Raw genomic sequence first — 22,089 nt, forward strand, 5'->3', positions numbered from 1 at the left:
AAAAGTCATCTGGCACATAGCATGGGATGTATTACAAATTTGCAATGTGTGAGCACAGGTGTAGGTAGTGCCAGACTGCCCCCCTGGGATACCAGGAAAACTCTAGGTGTCAGTGGGCCCTCCTGCCTCTAAGCTATTTCATGGCCATTGCCTATTTTTGCTTGGGAACAAAGATATTGAAGAATAGATTATAGTATGTAAAGAAAATAGACTAAAGACAAAGAGGTTGAATAAGAAGAGGAATAAAAATAGCTTGGAGAGTGGGCTCATGGTCTGAGGTTCTCTGGTGGGCACCTGGCATCGCAGTCTGACACTGGGTGTTGGTCCATTCAGTGGCTTAGCCAGCTTAAAATATGCTCTAATGCCTACTTTGTATACTAAAATTTGGTTAACTCCTGCTCAGGTCCAGGCTGGGATTCAAAACAGGCCCTGACAATTTAAATACAGAATGGCCCAAACAGCCGCCACCATCCTCATAAACAATGACTGTCTCTGTCATCTTATAGCCAGAACCCACAGACTGCAAGTCTGGCTCTGCCCCTGATACTTCATAACAAACCAACAGCAATATTAAAGGAGAAGGAAAGGCTAATAAAGAGTTGATCTCAAGCTACAGGCATAGCTTCAGTTCTCTCAATAGTGCCCTTAAGTCTCCCATATTTCTCTCGTTCAGATGATCATTAGCCTCATAGGGAAAAAAAAGGCTGAGCTCTGTAAACAAAATTCCCATAATGCCTCAATCCTGCACCAAGACCAATACAGCTTCCTGCTGTATGGCTCAGATCACACATTCCTAAGTGGGGGGAAAGGGAGTTCTTAGCATTCTTGTGGGAGAGGAGAGCAGGAGAGGACAGAGAGGAGAGAGCTGCACAGACTCTGGCACAGGAATTAAGAACAAAAAGGAGACAAGAAATCCTGTGTTTCTTTTGATAGAGGACTCAGTGCAGCTTTTCTGTGAGTGCTTATGGCTGTATTTACATAGACCTTTCTGATAAAGCTTACTTAGTTTTTAACTTTCCTTATCCTTTAAAATACATGCAAACTAGTTACCCTCCTTAGGGGTCAGACCATAGTTAGAGAACCACTGCTTTACACTCTGCCCTACCCTTGGGACCTGAGAAGTGACATTGCTCACTTTTAATCTCTTACAAGAATTTTGTGACCTTTTACTCTACACTTCAGTATGCATGCTTCACATTCTTTTCAATTGCATTTCTTATCTGTTACATGACAAACGCTCACTGTAAACTGTACTGGAAATATGATATAAAAATCAATCATTTTTTGATAGAGTTTGATAAATAGGCTCCAAAATGTAAAGGTCTCCTCCATTTATATTCCCAGAGCAGGAAAGACATTTGTAAATGTTAATGCTCTGGCATTTTTTAACCATTTGATAAAAACACTGATACTAATGATTGAGACTAATCTCCTCAAATGCTTTCCTACCAGCAGAAAGTAAATTGCCAGTAGAAAAACACTTTGTCACTTTGGTTTTTTGAAGTTGTCTCAAGTTGCCTCGCGGGGAAACTTTGGCCGACTTCAGGAAGCAGAAGCGACACATCTGTTGCTACAGGCAATTTCCATTCTCACCAGTAGGAAAGCATTCAAAGAGATTGGTCGCCGCCACTAGAGGAGATTAATAGCAGGGCAACTAATCTCCTTGTCTGTCATGGGCCTTATCCACACACCCAAGCTACTGGTAAACATCAACATCTATATTGCACTTGTCTTTCACTACCTATATTGTTAATGAATTTTACACCAGTGTAAAAAGTAGCCATGATTACATTACAGGTGAGCATTGATGACTTTGACATTGCTGGAAAGGGTATTTATCGGGCTCTAAGTATTCGAGAGAAATACATGAAGGAATCATTTCAGCGATTTCCGAGGACCATAGCCCAGCACCTGCGACATATTGAGGGTGGTGTGTGGAATGAGGCTGATGAAATTTACCCAGGTAAGTATCAGTCAGTTGAGGCTAAAGCTGGCCACAAAAAGGGTGGTTCCAACCCTCCACTGACATTTAGGGCTCTGGTACACGGGGAGATTAGTCGCCCGCGGCAAAACTCCCTGCTCGCGAGCGACTAATCTCCCCGAGTTGCCTTCCCCCTGCCATCCCACCGGCGAACATGTAAGTCGCCGGCGGGATGGCAGATGCGGCGGCGCGATTTCGCGCAAATCGCCGAAAAAGACTCGCGAGGCTTTTTCGGCGATTTCCCGAAATCTTCCCGGCGCGTCTGCCATCCCGCCGGCGACTTACATGTTCGCCGGTGGGATGGCAGGGGGAAGGCAACTCGGGGAGATTAGTCGCCCGCGAGCAGGGAGTTTTGCCGCGGGCGACTAATCTCCCCGTGTACCATAGCCCTCAGGGCTGAAACGGCAGATAAGAAGGTAGAAACAATAGAATTTCTACCTCCTTCTGTCGATTCAGCCCTGAAGGCAGATTTTGCTCAGGCGCCTTCAATGGCGCCTGATCAAAATCTTTTAACCCGCAGCCTTCTGCGATATCGGTCGCCTCGCTGAGTTGCCATACACGCACCGAATATCATACGAAACGAGGTTTCATACGATATTATCGGTGCGTTTATGGCCAGCTTAAGGATTTATATTTAATAGGATTTTGCAAATGCTCATACACAGCAGCATTACCAAGGAATATGCTTTTTAGATTTGGTTGGAAAATGTAGTATTTGGCCTCAAATTCAGACTGTGCTGAGATGCCATCTGTTGCCTAGATTGGCATTGCATTGGTTTGATGCTGGCATGACAGTATGATCAGCCTGATACCTTATTTGAAGTGGGAGGAAGCAGGCACTGGCACAAAGGCATACTTTGGTTAGAAATCACTGAAATGTTTAAATAAGTCCTTGTACAGTGTCATGATAGGGCTATTGCACGCTAAATATTGCATTCTTGATAAGGGAACCTTTGTGACAGAATGCCCTGTTATGAAGACGGTTTAAATCTTTACAGTAGAAAGGCTTGATGCGTGGGGTAAAGAAGCAGAGAGAATAAAAGAGTTGAAAAGGTAAAAAAAAAAAAAAATGCCTATTGATTTCCTATTTTTGACATTACCCAGGCAGTTATTTGTAGATAGAAATCCATCACATAGTCCTTATCCTCAGATGAAAGAACGCCCTCCCACTAAAGCTTCAGGACCCAACTGTTTATTCTGGCTTATGACACACATATTAGATTCTCGGGCTCCAGATTTATGCAGCATAACAATCTGCCCTATGCTTGAATCAGGTCTCTTAAGTGTCTGGACCTGGAACCACATTGTTGGCCACAGTGCAGACTTTGGCTCTGAAATGTGTGACTATACATTTTAAGTCAAAATGCTCTACATGTATCTGCCCTCAGCTCGACACAGTGGTTCCGTGTGTAGACACCCAGAAGCACTTATTCAAGCATAAGGGTGGATTCTCGGCCTAAATTTATCTGCAGCCTGAGAATCTGCCCTGTGTGGCATTAGCCTTATTGGCCTGTGGCTAGTTCTGCCTTATACACATACAATTAATAGTTTTATTCACAGGTATATGATGTATATAGCAAAGTGACTTTACTTTTTTATTGTCGTATAAAGTTTTCTCCCCCCCAATCAAAAATGGAGAAGACCCTTTTAGAACTGATAACCTTCCTGCCGATCTGGGTTATCAGATGAAGACGAAAAATGGTGTGGTTTACATTTATCAAGATAAAGATGCACTTGCTAAGGACAAGCCTAAAGATCTAAACTATCCAAATATCAACACCTTTGTGGATGACATGAATTTTCTAATAGCCCTCATAGCACAAGGGCCTGTGTAAGTATTTGTGATCTAATTTTTATTAACACTGGGCAAATTGTTATTGTATTTAGATCAAAAAAGGTGCTGTTGAACAGTGTATCCCTTTGTTTTAGATACTTATCATCAGGGTTAGACTGGGCCGCCGGGAAACCGGGAAAAATCCCAGTGGGCCCCGGCCCAGTCCGACCTTTGCCGGCGCTCCCCCTTCTGACTGTTCCTCCCCTGACGCATCCAATTTATACGCGCTCGGGGAGGACGTCAGGTGGGGGCCCTGCAGGGGGGCCCTGGGGGGGTAGGGGACACGGCTGGCTGGGGCACCTGCAGGGCCCCTGGGGCGGGAGCCCCGGTGGGCCCTGCACCCCCCAGTCCGACCCTGCTTATTATATTCACTGGAATGATGGTTATATATGAATGCGAGAGAGAGAAGTGCAAACCAGGGGGGAAATTTATAAAACTCCTGGGTGCAATTGCAAAAAAACTAAGTGGTGTATAAGCACCTCATCTACGGAGCACTTGTGCCCAGGGGTGTCCTGCTGTCAGCAGTTGGCCAATTTTTTGCATTTTGTCCACTACGAGCAACAGGCCTTTATTTGGGCAAAGTATTAAAATAAAAATAAGACCACTGACATTGTTAAAAAGTACTGATTATGCACATTAGACACCTAACAAGGTCAGTGATTGTTAAACCTGGTACACTGAAATAATTAGATACTTATAATAATATACTTATTCTCATATATCCCACCAATACACTGACATGCATAGAAAAATCACACAAACTTTCAGACTCATTGTATTGTAAAAAACAGCACTCCTGTTACCATTGGTGCAGTCTCTAGGTAGGTTTCATCGTCCTGAAGATGCACTTGGTAGTTGCTCTTAAAGGCAATGGGCATTTTCCTCTTTGGTGGAGAAAGCCCAGGTGTGACACTGGCCTAAAAATAAAATCTAGAATATAGGTATTAATTGTGTGGAACATCTCTTCCCTTAGTAACTTACCTAGAATAATTATGATATATATAATAACCCAGATATCAGTGCTAATCCTCTGTTGGGTTGCCTATGATTATTGTTGCTAAGTTATTCTTTGCCATTTTCTTTCAGTAAAACCTACAGCCACCGTCGCTTAAAGTTCTTATCCTCCAAGTATAATGTGCATGAAATGCTGAATGAGATGGAGGAGCTAAAGGAGTTAAAGAATAATCCACACCGTGATTTCTATAACTGCAGAAAGGTAAAGTTAGTGTTTACCTGTGATGCTTATTGGCTGGCCCCCAGGGAGGTCTGGCCAATCACATCTGTAAATACATGAGGGTATATCTTAAACTCCATTAATCTTGAATTAGTTTAGTAGTGTCCTTCACTTTGGTAATCCTCTGTAGCATTACATAAGGTTCCAACCATGCAAACAGTGCTCATGAAAATAGTCAGTTCAGTCCAAACATCATAACAACACTATACAGCTAGATACTTGACTATTGGGTACTGCCTATGCAGCCAGGTTCGGACTGGGGTGTGCGAGGCTCACTGGGGCTTTTACCTCGGGGCCCCCACAAACCCTCTGGGGCCCCCACCCGCTTATCCACCACCAGCCTCTTCCCTGTCCGTGTGCGCACCTTATATTTACTTAGGGTTGCCACCGGCTTTGCCAGTAAAAATCATGCTGGACCTTAATGTTATAAATAGTGAAAAAAGATAAATACATAGGAAGGCCTGTATTTTTTCCGGAACCATATATTTACTTTTGACGTGATCAGGGGAGGAAGGGCAGGCAGGGAGTCAGTGGGGCCTGCGAGGTGCCCCACCGGTTTTTGAAGTTTTGAGTTTTTGATGCTGGTTGTTGTGTGGAAAGTTAAAAAAGTCCCAGCTATTGAGCAACAAGTTAAAAAAGCTGTGGTTTTCACAACTTTTACGTGACTTTTTTCCCGCATGTACTTATTCAGTTCGGATTTTTCTTAAAAATGTCTGACATTCGTGGAAACAGGTTTATTCGTGATTTCAAAAAAGTCAAAATGAGATAAATTTAAGGTTTAGTAAATCTGCCCCTAAAATAGCTGCACAGATACGTATTCAGTCAGGGGACTAGGAAATCCCAAGACAGGGAAAAGTACATAGATGCTAGCATATGTTATGTGGACATTTAAAGTGGAAATACACATAGGAAGCAATGTGAGTCTTCCTTACTTAGCTGCCGTTTTCTTACCACTAGAGGGGGCTCTAACATAATTGTTAGATATTCAAGTTACATATGCTTTTTTTGAAAATAGACATAGCAGTTTTCAATCTTGCCGTACTGAATGCTTGGTTCGTCTTTCTTTTATTATAGTTTATTGTTTATTCACATGTAGGCACAGACTGGCAATCTGTGGATTCTGGCAAATTCCAGAGGGACTGCTATAAGATGCCACAGGCAGTCACTATTTATTTGGGTCTCTGTGTACTTGAAATGCCAGGGCCTATCTTGTGTCCCAGTCTAGACCTGAATACATATAGTATACCAAGGCATTAGTCATGACCTACTTGTTTATCACATTAACCCCTGAAACCAGCCACTATGCTGCTCTGTCATTAGGCATATATCATATGGAGTAGACTGGTGATGAGACAGGGGTCTGAGAATGACCTATTGAACTGGGTGAGTTTACAGGCTAAGAATAATGCCTGCAATTACCCGGGTCACTTTAGGTATCCATCATGGCATGTGTCTTTTCACAACCTTGACTAAAGGAGCAAAAATTATCCCAAAAACAGCTCAGTTTTGTGTTTCGAGTGTCAAAACGAATTCTATTTTTGCTATGTGATAAGGTGGATACACACATCCATGCTGCAGCCTGCATGAACCAGAAGCATCTTCTACGCTTCATAAAGAAATCCTATCGTGTAGATGCGGATCGTGTGGTGTACAATTCTAAGGGCAAGAAGATGACCTTGAAAGAACTATTTCAATCACTGAACCTTCACCCATATGATCTTACAGTGGATTCTCTAGATGTCCATGCTGTAAGTACAGAACATGCTAATTTAAAGGAATACTGTTAATAGAGCATCTCCAGCAGAATCCTGCATTGAAATACATTTTTTTAAAAGAGCAAACATATTTTTTAATTGTGAAATTTTACATGGGGCTAGCCATATTTTTAATTTCCCACGGTGACACAGTCATGTGACTTGATAAACTTTAGTCACACTTTTCTGCTATGCTGGTAGTTGGCGTGATATCACCCCCCTTCCTTCCCCCCCACCCCCAGCAGCCAATCAGCAGAACAATGGGACGTCGCAAGATAGCAGCTACCTAACGCCTGCATTGCTTAAAGTGATAGATATCAGAATAGCACTCAGCAGTAAAAAAAATGCAAGTCCGGCTTGGGACTCCTCCAGTTACATGGGAGTAGGAGAGACAATAGGTTATCTGAAAGCACTGGTTGTTTCTGAAAGCTCAGACTCAGGCACAATGCACTGAAATGGCTGCCTACACACTAATATTACAAAAAAAAATACATTTGTTCAAAAATAAAATTTTAAATGGTAGAGTGAATTATTTGCTATGTAAACAGTGTAATTTAGAAATAAAATTTCACCATAAAAATCATGACAGAATCCCTTTAATCATTAGTGAGGGCTGACATGTTTATATGATCATAGAGATATTCCGCTGGTACTTTTACATTGCTATGAATAGTTAGAGTTGTACCATGAAGCAACAATAACAGGAACCGACAGAGCAATTCCAACCTTTGACTTTTGTTTCACTCTTTCCTGTAGGGAAGACAAACCTTCCAGCGCTTTGACAAATTTAATGCCAAATATAACCCTGTTGGTGCCAGTGAACTGCGAGATTTGTACATGAAAACTGAAAACTTCATTGAAGGGGAATACTTTGCCACCATCATCAAGGTAACTGCCACTTTCTGGCTTCAGTATTAAAATATGAATTTAAAGGTGCATCATTGTATATACAGAATATATGCTGAAAATATACTGAAAGTATATAGTGAATTAAGTACCCCCTATTGTAAAATATAAGGATATTATAAGTCACTAAGGAGTTCCAGGACCACGGGACTCCAAGCTGACCTCTGAAACCTTCATACAGTTCAACAGGGGGTACTTTATTAATATAATATGCAAATTTCAGTGAGTTAGTTGGCATAAATGACATCACAAAACACCAATTATATCTGATTAGGCATTTTGGCATTTTACTGCCAATAGATTAGCCACATTAGTGCAAGCGACAACTCTATATTTATTCTGCAGAAAGCTTTACCATACCTGAGTAAACAGCCCCTTTGTTTGTATAGATAGATAGCAGCTGCCATTTTAACTGGGTCTCAGTAGCTTCCATGCTGCAGCCCGAGCTATTGGTAGCTCAGATCACACATTCTTATGGGAGGGGGGAGCAGGAGAAGGGAGAGAGGAAAGAACTGTACAGACTCTTCTAGGAATGAAGGATTTTTCAGAGAGAGGAAGTCTGATACAGAAGAACATGTTTGCACAAAAGAAGACAAGAAATTCTGTGTTTCTTTTGATAGAGGACTCACTCCAGCTTTTCTGTGAGTGCTTCTGACTGTATTTACATAGACCTTTCTGATAAAGCTTACTTAGTTTTTACCTTTCCTTCTCCTTTAAATGAATACTGGGAAACTGTCCCTAAGCATTTGCTGATAGCTCTGTTAGTGGACATTCTACATAAATTTTGCAGTATGACTTACTTCACCTTGTCACCTTGGAGCTTTGTTACTCACTGAGCAGGAACAAAACACTCCACTCATTTGAATGGGAATCACCTGTATTTGCTCACAATCGCTCCCAACAAGCTACAAATAATCAGGGTAGCAACAACATCAAAACTGTCCATGTTTAATTTTAAAATGGCAGTGGCCACTAACTGGAATAATCTCTGACTTATGTGTAAAGCACAATCTTTTTCTGCACCTTAGTTCTTCCTCCTTCAGCAGGATTTTTGGATAAGCTAGCCTTTTGATATCTGGGATTGAAGGGGTTTTCCGGTGTATGTTAGCAGAAGTGTCTTAATGGCAATACCATAGGTTTCAAATGTATGGGTTTTGCTACTGGTGCATTAGAGTAGATGGAAGGGCAAGTTACCGCACAAGCGCTGAGATGTTAAAGGAGACTCTTTGGTTTTAAAAGTAATCTGGATCTCCTTTTCCTCAGTTGGTCTTCCAATTTCATTTGGTGTCAACCTTTTCTATCCTATGTGTGATTTATGTAGCACTGTGTTATGGCACATTATCATTAAAATGGCTTGGCAAATTTTAGAATTCTGTGGGTTTCAAAGCAGGTGAAAACAAAGGAGAGAGAACAAAATATAATTGCTGGTAGCCACTCTGCCATATCCTGCATAAAAAGAGTAATTCATTTGGAGTTGCCTTTAAATAGATTTCTGGTTTCACCATGTGTTGCTGGACATCATTAAGTGCAAATACTCTATCTATATCTAGTCAGACTCTACATTAGTGGCAAATGTGTAATACAAAATGGGTTTCTTCTGTTTGCAGTTTTGCTCCAGCCAGTTAGTTTTTGAAGAACGTGTGCAAGCTAATGTGGCAGTGAAATACACACAAAATGGCAACTAATGCAATTTTAACCCCAACAAGAGATATCTGTCAAGACAGCTTTTATTGTGTTAGCCTTATGGGATTATATTCTTTCACTTTCATATTGGGGTAAATGACGCCCTGATAACTGTCCATCTTGGGTTCCTGTCAAGGGTTACTGTGCAGTGTAATTGAATAAAGGCATTGCTACTAGGATACAAAGAGTCAATGACAAGTTTTCTTGCTGACCCTTGAGTTTTAATTTGTGAGGTTAGTTTAGGTGCACCTCTTGCACCTACCATGTAATTTTCATTTGCTAGACAGTAACATGACTAATAACTACTGGCACCAAAAATTAAACCCTTTTTATATCTATCATAAAATTATCCTTGCATGCTGTTTATAATTTTGCCATAAATACCCCAGTGCTTTTACATTTTTTGTATCTGATCCCACATGTTCCTCTATGAGGAGGCTGCCATATTTGTGCAGCAGTATTCTGTTAGCATTAGAAGCTATAACTGACAGGTTGAGAAGGGACAGTCAGATCAGCAAAACAGTCAGGTTTAGGATCTTGAAGTAACAATTACTTACAAAAGCAGCCCTATCACAATGATCAACATGACCTATAGGCAACTTTTAATGTACATTCATTTTGAAGAGTAGTTTTTTTAGTATCAGTATCACTTAAAGCTATTCAGCCTACTGGCTAGGCATGGGAGACTATTTAGGCAGTGCACATGGTCCAAATTTAATCTTTCAGCAGTAGGACACTTTGTATAGTTAATGATTATTTACAGACAACAGTGTGATTACTAAATAAATACCTTTGACAGAATTCTGTATCTGTTCAATTGGAAGAAAACATATGAAAAGATGTTGGTCAGTTTGGGTGAAAATATAGAATTTTCTTCATCTGGGGTGAGAGGTATACATCTTTTTTTGGTATAGATATACATGTGTCATATACTGACTGTTTCAACCTCTGATGCTAGATGCCATGTTAAAGTACAGGAAATGATTACTGAGAGAAAGCAAAATAGCCCATAACCAATTTGAACTTTGTGGATCCAGACAGCTACATTCATGAAAATACTATGTCTTGCCCTGTATTAGTTAACTGGAGTTGCAACCATGCAATTACTCATAGGGCTGAGACTGATCATTGTAAACCACAACACACTAACCTCTACAGATGAATGCATTTTCATTTACAGGCCCAGACTGGCAAACAGTAGGTCCTAGCAAATGCCAGAGGGGTTGCTGTAAGATGCCATAGAGTAGGGGTCCCCAACCTTTATTCATACCTCCCAACATTTGAAAAATGAAAAGAGGGCAAATTTTTTTTGACCACGCCCCTTTTGTGGCCACGCCCCAATTACCACACCCCATTAAAAAAATACCCCTTTTATATAGATCAAATGGCGGGCGCAGACGAAAATGTGCTATACCCTCATACTGTACTACCTAAGGAAAACAATACAGCAACTCCTACATTAAAATATAAGAGATTATAGAGAGAAGGCAGTCAGTTATAAGTGAGTTATAACTAAGTACCAGTTTTGCCCCCCCATACACAGTAACCCCCCCATACACAGTACCCCCCCATACACAGTAGCCCCCCCCATACACAGTAGCCCCCTATACACAGTAGCCCCCCATACACAGTAGGCCCCCAAACACAGTAGCCCCCCCATACACAGTAGCCCCCCATACACAGTAGCCCCCCAATACACAGTAGCCCCCAATACACAGTAGCCCCCAATACACAATAGTCTCCCATACACAGTTCCCCCATACACAGTAGCCCCCAATACACAATAGCCCCCAATACACAGTAGCCCCCAATACACAGTAGCCCCCAATATACAGTATCCCCCAATACACAGTAGCCCCAATACACAGTACCCCCCAATAAACAGTAGTCTCCCATACACAGTGCCCCCATACACAGTAGCCCCCAATACACAGTAGCCCCCAATACACAGTAGCCCCCAATACACAGTAGCCCCTAATACACAGTGTCCCCCTATCACAGTAGCCCCCCATTCACAGTACCTCCCATAGGCGCAGCCTTCGTCTGCGGCTTCGTTATGCCTCTCCTTGTGCAGCGCGACAGGCCCTTTTATAAGGTTGCGCCCCGTGCGTAATGACATCACACCCACAGGCGCAACCTTATAAAAGGGCCTGTAGCACTGCACACGGAGAGGCATGACGAAGCAAGAACATTCGGCTACAGCAAGCGCATCCCGCTGTGCAGGATAGTTCCATGAATGTCCCGCAATGCGGGACATTCATGGAACTATCCGGGACAGCGGGATGCGCCGTAAAAAGCGGGACTGTCCCGCGAAAAGCGGGACAGTTGGAGGGTATGTTTATTTCTCCAAGGACCGGTTGCAAGATAAAAAATCTTCCACGGACCGGGGGGGAGGGGGGGTTTTGCGCAGCGCGAATTGCAGGCGCGATCTTACGTTTCTTTACGCCTTAATGCACACGTCGCGTTCGCTTATGGTTTCTTGGTTGTGGCGCGTTCGTTCCTGCCTTTCATTGAGAAGCGCGTTGGATTTTCGCCTCTCTGTGTGCGCCGCATTGGGTTCCAGGGGGGCTGCGGCGGCCCAGTGCCAAGCAGTCCACGGACCGGCGGTTGGGGACCCCTGCCATAGAGTATAGACAGTCAATATTAAACCGGCTGGTGGGACTCCTGTGTACTTAAAAAAGCCAGGGCCTATTTTCATTTCCAGTCCAGACCTGATGATATTAAGAAAAAGAGCCCCTTTTATTTTCATCTTTGTGGAATCCTCGCACCTATATGTATCTACCTGTATGGAAACATTTGAAGTAATAATCTCATTAGCTTCCTATGTTGAATTTGGATGGTAAATTCACACACATAAATGCATGCAATTATTATTATAATTATTCTTTATTTTATATAGTTCCAACATATTGCGCATCCCTTTACAGTGATTATACATTGTTCTTATCAGTCTCTGCCCCAGTGCAGCTTGCAGTATAAGGTTTCTATCACATTCTCACATTCACACACATATTATCAGTTTTATTAGAAGCCAATTAAATATCCTGTATAATTTTAAGATGTGGGAAAAACCAGAGTACCCAATACAGACAAAGCTCTTATGTTTAAGCCATGGTAAATTAGTTAATGGGGCTGATTTACAAAAGCGGTGCTTTTTTCTATTCACTCAAGGAAGTAGGTTCGGATTTGGAAGATGCTAAGTACCAGTATGCTGAGCCACGTCTCTCCATCTATGGAAGGTCCCCTGAGGAATGGACTAATCTGGCCCAATGGTTTAACAAACATAAAGTTTATTGTCCAAACATGAAGTGGATGATACAAGTCCCACGAATTTAGTAAGTATTATAGTGCCTTGTGATTTCTTATGTACAAAATTAGACATACTATGGCTTATTTACTGTAACCAATGCACTTACGCATAGCAACAAATCAGTAAATAATTTGGGTTAGTCTATAGAGAAATAAAATGGTTCACTTACGAATGCAGTGTATGGTGCAAAGTACAATTGTTGGATATGTTTTCCCCACAATGCAACATTTTTTCCAAGAATTCCAGTGCCATTGCTGACCAATTGCATGTGATTGACCAAAACATGCTTATTACTATGCATATTTTCTTGAATCATCCACAAGTGGCAGTATTTGCAGAGTGGACATGGGGTCAATTATTGCATTTCAATGCATGCAGCATTAATAATAGCATTATCATGATTTGTTTGAAAAAATCAGTATTGTCTATTAATTGAACCCTCTAGTGGAACTCATAGCAGGCACTTGCGCATTGTTTATCAAAAGAGGATGGGCAGATGCTTTGGTGCACAAGGAGCATATAAGTACCTTTTATCAATGGCATGAATGAGTACACAATTTTGTGGACCTTTTAGCACACTGTACTTGTGGTTGCAATAGTAAATATGTCCTTTAACTGGTTCTGGTTTATGAATTAAAATGGTAATGCCTCAGAAAAGCCTCCATGACAAATAAAACTTCATGGCATGAGAGTTGCAACTTGCAACTGATTTTCTATTTTCCATTCATTAATCATTTTCAATTATTTGGATAAAGTTGTTGTACCTGCTAAAATGTAAAGTAAATGTAACTGCTATTGCAATCACTATCTGAGTCAGTTTCCTCTAGGTCTTTTAATCAGCTTTAGTCAGCTGCTTTGCAATTATTATATTAGGAGTCAGAGCCAGGAGTGCAGAGAATGTACATTTATGAATAACTTTATAACCATATAAAATGTTTAATGAATGTATACTGGAAAGTTGTTTTATATTTATAATTTATATTTTTTGTACAAACACCAAATTTGGTGGAGATATCCTTTCTAGTACTAGTAACGCAATAACAATTTGAAGTTTAAATCTGTCCATCCAGCAACCTGTAATATAAAATTTCCAGAGAACAAATATTAAGAGAGAGATTTTTATTTTATAATTCTTTGAAAGTCCACAAATTGCATTGGATCCCCAATTTACTCTACATAGCTAATCCAGTAATTTTGTTTTTGATAACCACCCAGGTAACATAACACCTGGAATTGATATTTGTACCATTGACCTACAGGCCAGTTTAAATTGAATCACCAAAGAGCTTTGGCACAAAGGTTGGCAATCTGTACTCTTACTCACCCCAGGTCCCCAATACCCCATTGTCCCCTGTATGACAGAAAGGGCTGCACAGTTGCACAATGGTTAGCGATGCTGCCTTTTAGCCCTGGAGTCCTGGGTCCAATTCCAGCCAGAGCACTATCTGCAAGGAGCTTGTATTTTCTCCTTGTGGGTTTCCTCCAGGTATTCGTGTTTCCTCCCACACTCCAAAAACGTACAGGCAGGTAAATTGGCTCCCAATAAAACTGGCCCTAGTTTGTAAATGTGATAGGGACCTTAGTCTGTAAACTCCACTGGGGATGCGACTCATAAAATAATTTCTAATTTCTGTAATGCATTGAGGAATATGTTGGTGCTATATAAATAAAGCATAATAAAGTGGCTGAAACAGGCCAGATGATACATTTGCGTTGCATCTGAATTTGGTGCTTACATGCGCCTGTGTCAGTACGGGCACATTACAAAGAATGAATTGCATTTTGTCTGGCACTTTCCTGAAACGCAGGTGTGCTCCTTCGCAGGGAAGTGCAGGGCAAAACACCCGTGAGTACAAGCCCTAATAATGAGATTTTCTAATGGTGTGCTCTTAGAACTCGTCTAACTGCACACTAGTGTTATTTACAAGGGTATTTGGGTTCAGGAGCATGTGCAACATGTGTGGTACTGTTACTGAAATTTTTTTTATTTTGAGCGATAAAATTGCAGTTAAGCATTATATAATGTCCCCATTAGTTGCACCCTAAGCACCTGTTTCTGCTGCCCACTCCTAGTTCTGAACTATATTTGAGCCCCTGTAACAGTAAAAAATAAGATCATATTTAAATGCCATACAAATCCTTTTTATTTTTTGGTGTTACTGGTTCTTTAAGGATGGGAGTGTAACAATATGTATGGCTGGGGACTTTCATTGTATCTCTTCCTATCTTAAAATTGATAAATACAGCACCTGAAAGAAGAACAAAAGCAATCAGGGCGTGTATAGGGAAGGGTTATTATTTCAGGTGAGGCTGCAGGAGGTGTCACACAAATACCTAGAGTAGGTGTGTAAAATGCCCCTTCCTCCCAGTTAAGAGTTGCCAAATCACATCCAGTTTGGTGAAGTATCTTATATTTATTATTCAACCTAGATAGAATATCCAGTCAAGTCAGGTGAATATATTATGATAATATAATGCACTAGTGTTCATGTAAAGTGAACTAAAATAGCTTAACTGTGATCACTGAGATATCTGTGTTGAAAGATTTCCTCTTGTTTACTAAATATTTCTTATCTTTGTTTTACATATAACATTAAATAATGTAATCTTAGAGTCTGTATATATTGTTTTGTGCTTATGGTGTATGTATTGAAATACACAATGAAACTAGAAACATGAATGGAGTGTATCAGAGGCCATATGCTGCGTTACCCTTTCCAGTACCCAAGCATGAAAATAGTAGAAGCAGCTTCTTCCTGTTTTAAAAAACAAAGAAGTAATAAGAAATAAGAAGAAATATTTAAGCCAAACAAAAAAATGAACTCATCATTTAGCTAATGTAGCCATATAGATTTCAGAACAATATATGCTGGGTGCAGTAAACTTTAAAACGGATGCTTGCATACTGCAATTTATAAATTTGTTGCAGAGCAGTGCCCTCGCCTTGCACTTGCGTGAGAAGAGTAAAGGTATAAATGATATACTCCTCCACATCTATTATGGGGGCCTTGGTTTTGAGCAAGGTGTCCTAAACTACATACTTTTATCTAAGGCTGTCCCTCAGTGTTAAAATTACATAATTAGTTAATTTGAAATGAAAACATCCTTTAAACTCCTTAAAATGACCCCCAGTGCCCATAAATATATATATATATATATATATATATATATATATATACACATACCTATGCATTCCTATCAATACACTTACGTATATACTGTAAAACTATGTATACACTTTCCATTACTAAACTAACTGTAGATCTTAAGATCACAATAGCCTTATATATTATACTTGTTCAGAACAGACTGTGCCAATGCATGAACTGGCAGGGTACTGCACAACTTCACTGCCTTCAAAGTGAAGAACCATTTCCACTGGTTGGGGTGGCTTCTGGTTCTTTGTTCTTTTCTGTGTTAAAAATTTCCCTCACTATCTGTCTATAATATTAGCTATATTGTTCTTTAATGTAATGAAAAATCATGTCCCCTCACAGGTACCTTTTCTCTAGAGAAAACAGTCTCAACCTTGACAGGCTACCCTCACAGTTTAAATGTTCCAGTCCTTTAACCAGTTTAGTTGCATGTTTCTGTACTTTTTCTAGCTTATTTATAGCCTTCTTCAGGATTGGTGTCCAAATATGCACTGCATTCTTGCATACTGCTTTACCTGGGATCTATAAACAGGCAAAATTATATTTGTATCCCTTGAGTTGTTGCTCTTATTCAAGAGAGCACTTTATTTGCTTTAGTAGCCACTAAGTGAATCTGTCTAGAGTTAAAATTTGATATCCACAAAAATCCCCAAATCCTTCTCAAATGAGGAGGCCCCCAACACACTACAATATAGTGTATAACTATGCATTTATTTTATTTCTAATAAAGTGAGTAATATTGTACTTATCAAAATTAAACCTCATTTGGCATTTTGCTACCTAGTTCTGCAATTTAGTCAAAATTCTATGCAAAGTGGGAGCATACTGCATGGAACTTATAATATTATGTAGATAGTACTTACAATTTGAACCTCAAGGCCATTAAATAACCAACTAAAAGCAAAGGGCCAATGACAGACCCTTGCTGTATTACACTAACCACACTGGTCAAATTAGAAAAAGCTCAATTTATCACCACTCTTTCTAATCTATCCTTCAGTCAGTTCTCTTCCTAGAATGCTAGGGATCTGGGGTTTTCCAAATAAGGGATCTTTCCGTAATTTGGACCTCCATAACTTAAGTCTGCTAAATATCATTTAAATATTGAATAAACCCAATAGGATTGTTTTGCCTCCAATAAGGATTAATTATATCTTAGTTGGGATCAAGTTCAAAGCACTGTTTTAATATTAGATAGAAAAAGGAAATCCTTTTTTAAAAATTAGAATTATTTGCTTTTATTGGAGTCTATGGGAGATGGTCTTTCCGTAATTTGGAACTTTCTGGATAACGGCTTTCCGGATAAGGGATCCCATACCTGTACAAATATTCCAGGCCAACATTCCTCAATTTAATCAGTCCGGTGTGTGTGTTGTTTGTGTGGTACCATATCAAATGCTTTAGCAAAACCTAACTAGATCACATCCACTGCCACCTCATAGGTTCCTTCTCACCTCCTTTATAAAAGGGAATTAAATTTGGATAGATATATTGTTTAAAAAAAGTATCTTATCCCTTATTAACCCATTTAAAAGCTTCCTACAACTGATTACAAACTCAGTTGTGTAAAGTCTTCCTGTCAGACCTCAGTGCTAGTACCACTTTAAGAGGTAGTAACTAGAAATATTGTAAAATGCTGCATGTGTTAGATTATTGATAGAAAACGTAAGTTACACCTTAAAAAAAACAAACAAAAAAAACCCTTTTCCTTCTTTTGCAAAGAAATTTTTTTCTGACATTCATGTGACTGACAACTGTCCTTCTGTTATAACTATTCCCCTACATGCATTTGCACTGTATAATCTACTGTTTTATTCTTTCCAGTGATATTTTCAGAGCTAAGAATTTTGTACCAAATTTTGGAAAAATGTTGGAAAACATATTTATGCCTGTGTTTGAGGCCACTGTCAACCCAAATGCTAATAAACAACTAAGTGTCTTCTTGAGACATGTAAGTAAAAAATTGTTAGTTCTCTTAGAAAACACATCTTATTTATATGACTTAACCAGATACAGGCTTACAAGAAACCTGCAGAAATCATAGAATGACTAGTACAATAATTGAATGCTAACAAAGGGGGGATTCAGAATGTCAGAAAGTGTTTAGTATATAACAAGATGAGAAAAATGTATCTCATGGTATACAATGTGAAAACTCTAGCCCAATATCTGGTAAGCCTTCAGGTCATCTAGAAAAAGCAGACTTATGGGCAGACTCTTTGTTGAAAACTCACACCTTTTGAATAGACCTTTGTAAAGCTTTGAGGGATTATGTGGAGAATTGGCTTTTCTTTCTGTTATATATGCCCTATATATTTGAAATATGCTATTAGCAGTTTATAAGGTATTATACCTCTTCTACTTGTATAATTTAATGATGCAAAGACATTATTTTAGGTCCATAAGAGATGTCATTTTAGCATTACTCTTGATCAAAATCTAAGCCTGTTACTGTTCATACTACTATTGCCATTTGATATAATTTTTTTTGCTATTTTTGGGGATGTGTCAAGCGGATCATATTTTTAAACCACCAGTCAAATCATTGATTTATCATTCTATATAGCAAACATTTGGTCTGCAACTGTTTGTCAGTCATACCAAAATATCTCTTCATGTATGTATGGCCACCTAACTGAAAAGGAAGGAAAATCAGGTCAGACAATTATTAAATAAGAACATTAGCAAATCTTTTCAGGTGAAACATTGCCTCTTCTTATAAGGCATTATTGTAGGCTAACATTCTAGACTTTCCGGTTTACAATACCACAGTCAATATGCCTTTTCATAGACTGGGTAGTTTTGGTTTTGGTCATGCTTTGACATGGTAAATTGGCTTATATTTTAGTGCAATTAATCATATATAATATATATATATATATATATATATATATATATATATATATATATATATATATATATATATATATAATAAGGGGAGTAACAATATATTGTTCATTATGTTTGTAAGATTGATTTCTGGCATTTTTCATTATTTACAGATTACTGCATTTGACAGTGTAGATGATGAATCCAAACACAGTGGCCATATGTTTTCCTCTAAGAGTCCAATGCCTCAGGAATGGACTATTGAGAAGAACCCTTCCTACTCATACTATATCTACTACATGTATGCAAACATAAGGGTCCTGAACAAATTGAGAAGGTGCGCTATCTTTGTATAAGCATCAAAAGGGAATATGTTTTATCATTTGCTAGTGGGTCTGAGTTTCAGGAAGTCCAACAATCATATTTATTAATATATCAATTTTAATGGTTTGGTACTTGTACACATAAGAGGTTATTATTTTTTTTGTCACACTGAGTCAGACTTGTCATACCATTCCCAGCTATAATAACTGGATTTTTTACTTACACTGAGTATTTGCTCAGTTTTTCCTATCTCAGCAAGACAGACAACAGCAACCCCCATTCATCTGTATGGTGTTGGAACTTAGATTGTACAGTTTCTTCCTGTCTGCTTAAATAAGGGCATCTGCATTTTTCGACGCAACAGAGTGCACTTTTTTCCCCTGAAACAGAGCAAATAGAGAAATTCTTTCCTGGAGTAGCAAAACCATGAATTTTACTTGAAATCTGTACCAGGTGAAAATGAAAAAACTTTGCTCATGCCCAGTCAACATATATAGCCAATATAACAAGGTACAAGTTTTACACTGTGACAATAGTCAAAATATGTACAGAGTGCCATATATTCTTACAAAAACAAATGAATGTAAATAATGGTCTTGGTTTCTTGTTCTAAATATAGGGAGAGGGGAATGAACACATTTCTTTTCCGCCCACACTGTGGAGAAGCAGGTGCTATAACCCACCTGTTAGCAGCTTTCATGACTGCAGACAACATTTCGCATGGGCTGAATTTAAAAAAGGTAAGTCTTTCTTTATCTATCCTGCTCCTGTTCAGCATTTAAGAACTAAGATATTATGCATTAACTGAGAAGATAAAAAAATCTTTAAGAAGCCTAGAGTGGCACTCAACCACTTTGACCATCCCCTTTATTAATACTGGTCAAAATGACTGTCAGACACCATGAGTAACCAGAGTGGAGGTTGAAGCAAATTATGGGCGTGTCCATTAGCAGTACATATATATATATATATAGTATACAGGGAGGAGCACACCCTATACAAGTCCAAATGCCCTTGGTGCAGGTCAAAAAACAAAAATATAATAGAAAGAGTGCCGCACACATAGGGACTTGATACAAAAGAAAATGTGGTTTTATTGAAAAAATTCCCAATTCCCAATTTTTTCAATAAAACCACTTTTTCTTTTGTATCAAGTCCCTATGTGTGCAGCACTCTTTCTAATATATATATATATATATATATATATATATATATATATATATATATATATATACACACATTATTTATTAGATTGGGCAAACACAAACAACTTAATAACACTGTACTTCGCTCTCATACCTATTCAGGAAGGAAATAGATGCTTAGCATTTGTTCAACTAATTTTATTATTTATCTTATATTGTGCCCATGTGGCTTTTTATATAGGATCAGTCAACATAACTCGACTATTTAAATGGGTAACTTAAAATTACCTGTTCCTGCCCATTTTTATGAACACAAACATTCTGCTGCATTCCTCAGATTTTTGGGGCAACAGACTTCATTATCTCCCAAAAACTGTAAATCTCCAAAAAATGCACTACATTACATTAAGATATCTACATTATTTATTAGATTAAATGTTTGGTGTTTCAATCATTTTATAAATCAAATTTAGAGGCAAACACAAACAAATTCATGTCTAATTTAACTAAACTAAAGTTATCAGTTCCAGCTCAATAAAATTTAATTATACTTATATTTTACATATTGAAACTGTTTAACTATTTATATGTATTTTTTTCAGAGTCCAGTGCTGCAGTATCTATACTATTTAACTAAAATACCCATTGCCATGTCGCCTCTGAGTAACAACAGCTTGTTCTTGGAATATGCGAAGAACCCATTGTTAGATTTCCATTCTAAAGGCCTGGTGGTATCACTATCAACCGATGATCCCATGCAGTTTCATTATACTAAGGTACACAGTAAATGAATGTGCATCCAGTTATTTACAATCAAGGTAAACTTATACTCATATGGTATGGTATCTGCATTGTGAGTGGGGTTCTGAGATCCAACCTCTGGTAATGTATGTCACAGGTGATGTCTTTCTCCCCATCTATGGACAAATTACAGTTGTAATCCAATGGCCTACAGTAGCCATTTTGTACAACCATTTTGCAATCTGGCTCTGGTGAGGTTAGAAAACATATATTGCTGTGTTATAAAACATAACTATCTTCCAATATACTTATGTACTTAATTTTAAAATATTTGCATGTGTGGCTGAATTCAAGAACACAGTATTTTTTGTAGCAAAAAACCCAACAATCACATTTATTTTCAAAATTATCAACAGAAAAAAAATATGTAAAAACTCAAATAGAAAATGTTTTTCCATGTGATAGAGTTTATTTGAGTTTCCAGTTTTTTTTACAGGAGTAAGCTAGCAATAAGGAAGTTTGAATGTTTTTGCTTTTTACATTAAAAAAACTGAAAAACACTCAAATTCGATTTTTTTTTCCAGTTTTTGTGCCTATTAATTCTGTCATAATACTGTATATGCCAGTATGTTATTCTTTACAAGACTTTAGTCTGTTTGATTTGTTATAAATTATGGAGAAATATAAGGAGTTTGTGGATGCTCATGCTTATAATCTCTGCATCATAACCATAAAAAAGAGCCAAAATGCATTCAATAAAAACTGGAACAGTAAAGCTATAACCTACTATAAGCAGAACAAGAATATTTTGACCATTTCAAGGATAATTATGAAAGGAGCTCTAACCACAGTCATGACCCCTATTTATGTTAACATTTCCTTGAACTGATTATTAAAAAGAGTATGATAAATACAACTATAGTAGTACTTGAAGTATTTCTATGTAATAATATATTTCTCATCTCTTCTTCACAGGAACCTTTAATGGAAGAATATGCTATTGCTGCACAGGTCTTTAAACTCAGCACTTGTGATATGTGTGAGATAGCAAGAAACAGTGTCTTACAGTGCGGTTTATCCCATGAGGTACAGTATTCACAAACTTTATCAGCTCTTTTTATTAGTAGTATTCTTTATATTGCACCTGCATTTTTCACATTTCTTTACAAAGAGTACATTAAAGGAAAACTATA

At 38.6% G+C, this 22,089-nt stretch overlaps 1 protein-coding gene across 1 annotated transcript in view; it reads left to right on the forward strand.

Annotated features, from left to right (window-relative positions):
* ampd1 (adenosine monophosphate deaminase 1) overlaps nt 1-22,089 on the forward strand; it is a 33,761-nt gene that overhangs the window by 7,311 nt on the left and 4,361 nt on the right. The window contains exons 4-14 of the mRNA XM_002935775.5: nt 1,798-1,963; nt 3,593-3,812; nt 4,902-5,031; nt 6,603-6,797; nt 7,560-7,691; nt 12,564-12,727; nt 17,682-17,808; nt 18,860-19,023; nt 19,630-19,750; nt 20,758-20,931; nt 21,872-21,982. Coding sequence (XP_002935821.2) covers nt 1,798-1,963; nt 3,593-3,812; nt 4,902-5,031; nt 6,603-6,797; nt 7,560-7,691; nt 12,564-12,727; nt 17,682-17,808; nt 18,860-19,023; nt 19,630-19,750; nt 20,758-20,931; nt 21,872-21,982 — 1,704 coding nt within the window. The remainder of the gene's footprint in view (nt 1-1,797; nt 1,964-3,592; nt 3,813-4,901; nt 5,032-6,602; nt 6,798-7,559; nt 7,692-12,563; nt 12,728-17,681; nt 17,809-18,859; nt 19,024-19,629; nt 19,751-20,757; nt 20,932-21,871; nt 21,983-22,089) is intronic.

This window comes from Xenopus tropicalis, chromosome 2, assembly GCF_000004195.4.
Source record: "Xenopus tropicalis strain Nigerian chromosome 2, UCB_Xtro_10.0, whole genome shotgun sequence".
NCBI lineage: Eukaryota > Metazoa > Chordata > Amphibia > Anura > Pipidae > Xenopus > Xenopus tropicalis.